This window comes from Oryx dammah, unplaced genomic scaffold, assembly GCF_014754425.2.
Source record: "Oryx dammah isolate SB20612 unplaced genomic scaffold, SCBI_Odam_1.1 HiC_scaffold_18, whole genome shotgun sequence".
Taxonomy (NCBI): domain Eukaryota; kingdom Metazoa; phylum Chordata; class Mammalia; order Artiodactyla; family Bovidae; genus Oryx; species Oryx dammah.
In genome coordinates this window covers 105750758-105754191 of record NW_024070202.1, presented here as the reverse complement: position 1 = coordinate 105754191, position 3434 = coordinate 105750758, and the positions used below count along the sequence as shown (strand labels likewise).

General features: G+C 47.5%; 1 gene segment (V, D, J or C); it reads right to left on the bottom strand.

The window, feature by feature from the left end:
- Positions 1-1363: 1363 nt before the first annotated feature.
- On the bottom strand, positions 1364-1842 carry LOC120877570. The segment is given in 2 exon segments: positions 1364-1668; positions 1794-1842. Coding segments are annotated over 2 exon segments (354 nt in total).
- Between the last annotated feature and the right edge of the window lie 1592 nt (positions 1843-3434).

The window sequence follows — 3434 nt, the reverse complement described above, 5'->3', positions numbered from 1 at the left end:
GTAAACCACCTGAGACCTTTTGTATCCGGGAGGGTATGCAAAAAGAAAGCTTTGTCTCACGTTCTTTTCTTTTTCCGGCTGAATTCCCACCTGGAGCAGGGAGGCTCATCATGTCTACTTATTTGTCCCGGCTTCTAAGATCCGTAAGAGAGAGAGCCCAAGGCGGGGCACTCTCCGATATTCAAACAGATGCCGGTGGCCTAACGTAGATGGTGCAAGTTCCTTGTCCGGAACTTTATTGGTCTTCCACATAATCCAAGTTATTCAGCCCTCTTTCTCTACTTAATTTTCCTACTATACTATTGTTTCTTAATCTAATCTTATATTAATAAACAAATAAGTTTTTCTCACACCGACGCTGTCCCTGCTTCGAATTCCCTGGATCCACCGGCGCTGGACCCCGGCAATACTGGAGTGGGTTTCCATGCCTTCCTCCAGGGAATCTTCCGAACCCCAGGATCAAACCTGCATCTCTCATGTCTCCTGCACTGGCAGGTGGGTTCTTTACCACAAGTGCCACCTGGGAAGCCCAATTAGGAAGGAAGACAGGTGCAAAGACTGCAACTTGGAAGGTGTTGAGAAGCTTGTGAACTACCACAAACTTGCGACTTTAAGTAAATGAAAGACACTGATGGGTTTTAGGCTCCAGAGTGGTTTGTGGGTGGGGGCAGGGAGCACATTGGAAGGTGGTGGGGGAGCACATATCAGATTACAGTGTTCTCAGTGAGATTAGAAAAATTAGTAAAATTTGCAAGGAATTTAATACTAAGAAGCGTGCAGGCAATGGTGGTGGATTAAGTGTGGAGGGAGAGTATGTCTGAGATGGTGAGGATGAGTGCTACATCTCTGGCTTGTGCGTTTGGCTGGATGGCAGACCAGTTGCGGAGATGAGGGAAATGGGAGAGATATTAGATTTAGTTAACAACTCAGATGTTCTATTCTCCCCAAGTGTCAAAACCTCCAGGAATAGGTCTTGGAAGGTGGGATTGAAATTTGGCTGAGTGATTCAGCTGAAAATGAAATCTTCAGTTTGGGCTACAGTGAAGCTCAGCAAAGAGGAAGGGTTGCAGTATGCATAAAATTCCTTTTCTAGGAGAGAAATTCTTTAGCCTTGGTGCTAGACTTCACACAGGGAAAGTGTTCTGCTTGCACTTTGAAAAGCTCGTGGGTACCGGAAGTAAGAGGGGGACACATTGCCGAGGGGCTGCCTTGCTCAGACTCCCCAAAGCTGGGGAGGCAGGGGAGGACTCCTGGGGTCTCTGATGGTGGGGAAGTTTGTCCCCTTCACTGGGTGGGGCCTCCCAAGGGAGGAGCCTCCTCTCTCTTGTGGCTGCCCTTTTTGCACAGAGAGCAGCTGGCTATGTCATGCTGTGGATTCACTGCTGGCACAGAGGTACAAGGAGGTCTGGTTGGTGCTGGCCAACTCCAAGATCAGGGGGAAGTTTGGTTTCTCTTCTCGAGAGGCAGTGTATCCATCAGAGATATCTCCCTTTTCAACAAAGCCAACATTCCTTGAAAAGTAGATCAGCTTTGGACCCAGCCCTGGGTCTTGTTGATACCAGTACATCACATCGTGGTTCATATTCTGAGAACAAGTCAATGTCACCCTCTTTCTGGTCTCTGTGATGCGGTGTCTTGGGCTCTGGGTCACATCGGCTTCCAGGGGTCCTGTGGAGGAAGGAGGTAGAGCAAGAGAAAGCTGAGGAGGCACCTGGTCCTGCAACCTTCAGAGAAGGACTTGAGCTAAAACTGGCAAGATACAGCCAAGGGTTGCCCATGGGTCTGGGACTCACCTGCTCCCAGGAAACAAAACAGGACACAGCCCAGGAGCCGGGGGCCCATGGCAGCGTCACTTAGGCTCTGCCTGCCCTGGGGGCCCTATTTGGTATCTGTGATGTCTCTCTGCAGTTACTTGACCCTCATTTTCAGGAGAGCAGCCCCTCCCATTTCCTTACAGGTCCTGGCCAATGTGGGCTGGCAAGGCTTGCAGTCACTGGCATTTTCCTTGCCCTCCTCTGAGACTGCTGGTTTCTATCCATTTGACATCATCTTATTAGCACACTCTTGTCAAAGTTGAAAAATATTTCTGTATTTTTATATTTTTATCATGAAAATTGATATAACATATTTGATCATCACTTAGAAATGTGAGTACATGAAACTTCCACTATCATCAAAGCAACAGTTTTTCTACCTCAAAGTTCTCATTTCTATTCTGTAGGAAAAAATTCCAAGATTATTCCTATCTTTGACTATCCATTGGTGTGTTTTTCAGCCACGACCTTTTGAAAGTATCTCCTGTGTAAAAACTTAGCCAAATCCACTTCATGGGTTATCAATCTGTATTCAGTTCAAGATCCTAGACTCGGGGCTCTTTTCTCATTGGCAGATTAAATTTAGTAGTAGCCAGTCTAAGTTGGCATCATTGACTCAATGGACATGAGTTTGGGCAAACTCTGGGAGATGGTAAAGGACAGGGAAGCCTGGTGCGCTGTAGTCCATGTGGTCACAAAGATTCAGACACGACTGAGTGATTGAACAACAACTGTGTAAGTAGCTTCTTTTCCTTCCTTCTCTTTTCTCTCCTTATAGGAGCTGTGAAAGGCAGAGAAGAGATCTGCCTTCTTCAATAACCTCTTACTTTTACCAGCCAGTTTAGTTTCTTTGCTTTGTGGGGTGTGGCTTTCCTGGTTTGTGGTCTCCAGATGGGGCTCCACAGGGGAGGGTTCTGTCGCTGGATATTGCATTGTAGCCAGGCTGTGTTCTCTGCTCTGGATCGCAGTCACGGGGAGCTCTGCCTATAACTGGGGTGTCATACCATCTTCTTAGCTCCTCCAGCTACTCACAGGACTAGGTCTGGGTCACATCGGCTTCCAGGGGGCCTGTGGAGGAAGGAGGTAGAGCAAGAGAAAGCTGAGGAGGCACCTGGTGCTACAACCTTCACAGAAGGACTTGAGCTAAAACTGGCAAGCTATGGCCAAGGCTTGCCCCTTTTCCAGGACTCAATGTCCTTCCTGCATTGAGGTGACTTTCCTGGGATTGCTGAGAATATTTCCCTGCATTGAACACCTTTGAGATTTTCTTGAGCTTTGCTGGAACCAAAGCATTCCTGGGCAGGAAGAGGAGAAGGAAAGACACTGTCCATCCTCCTAATGGCTTCAGCCACAGCTAGAGCTTTGCTGAATCACTGTCATCCCCAGGCAAGAAGTGGGTCCTCATCTCAAACTGCAGAGATGGCTTTCTTGCCCGCAGTCCCCTTCATGCTGGAGTGAGTTCAGGGCCAACGGTCCCTATTCCATACACATAAGGGAGATGCAGCTGCTGTCATGATATTAACTCTGCTCTAAGGAGGAGTCTTCTTTCTTTTTCTATTTCTGTGCCATTCCTTAAAAAAAAAAAAAAATTATTTAGTTTTGGCTGCACCGGGTCTTTGT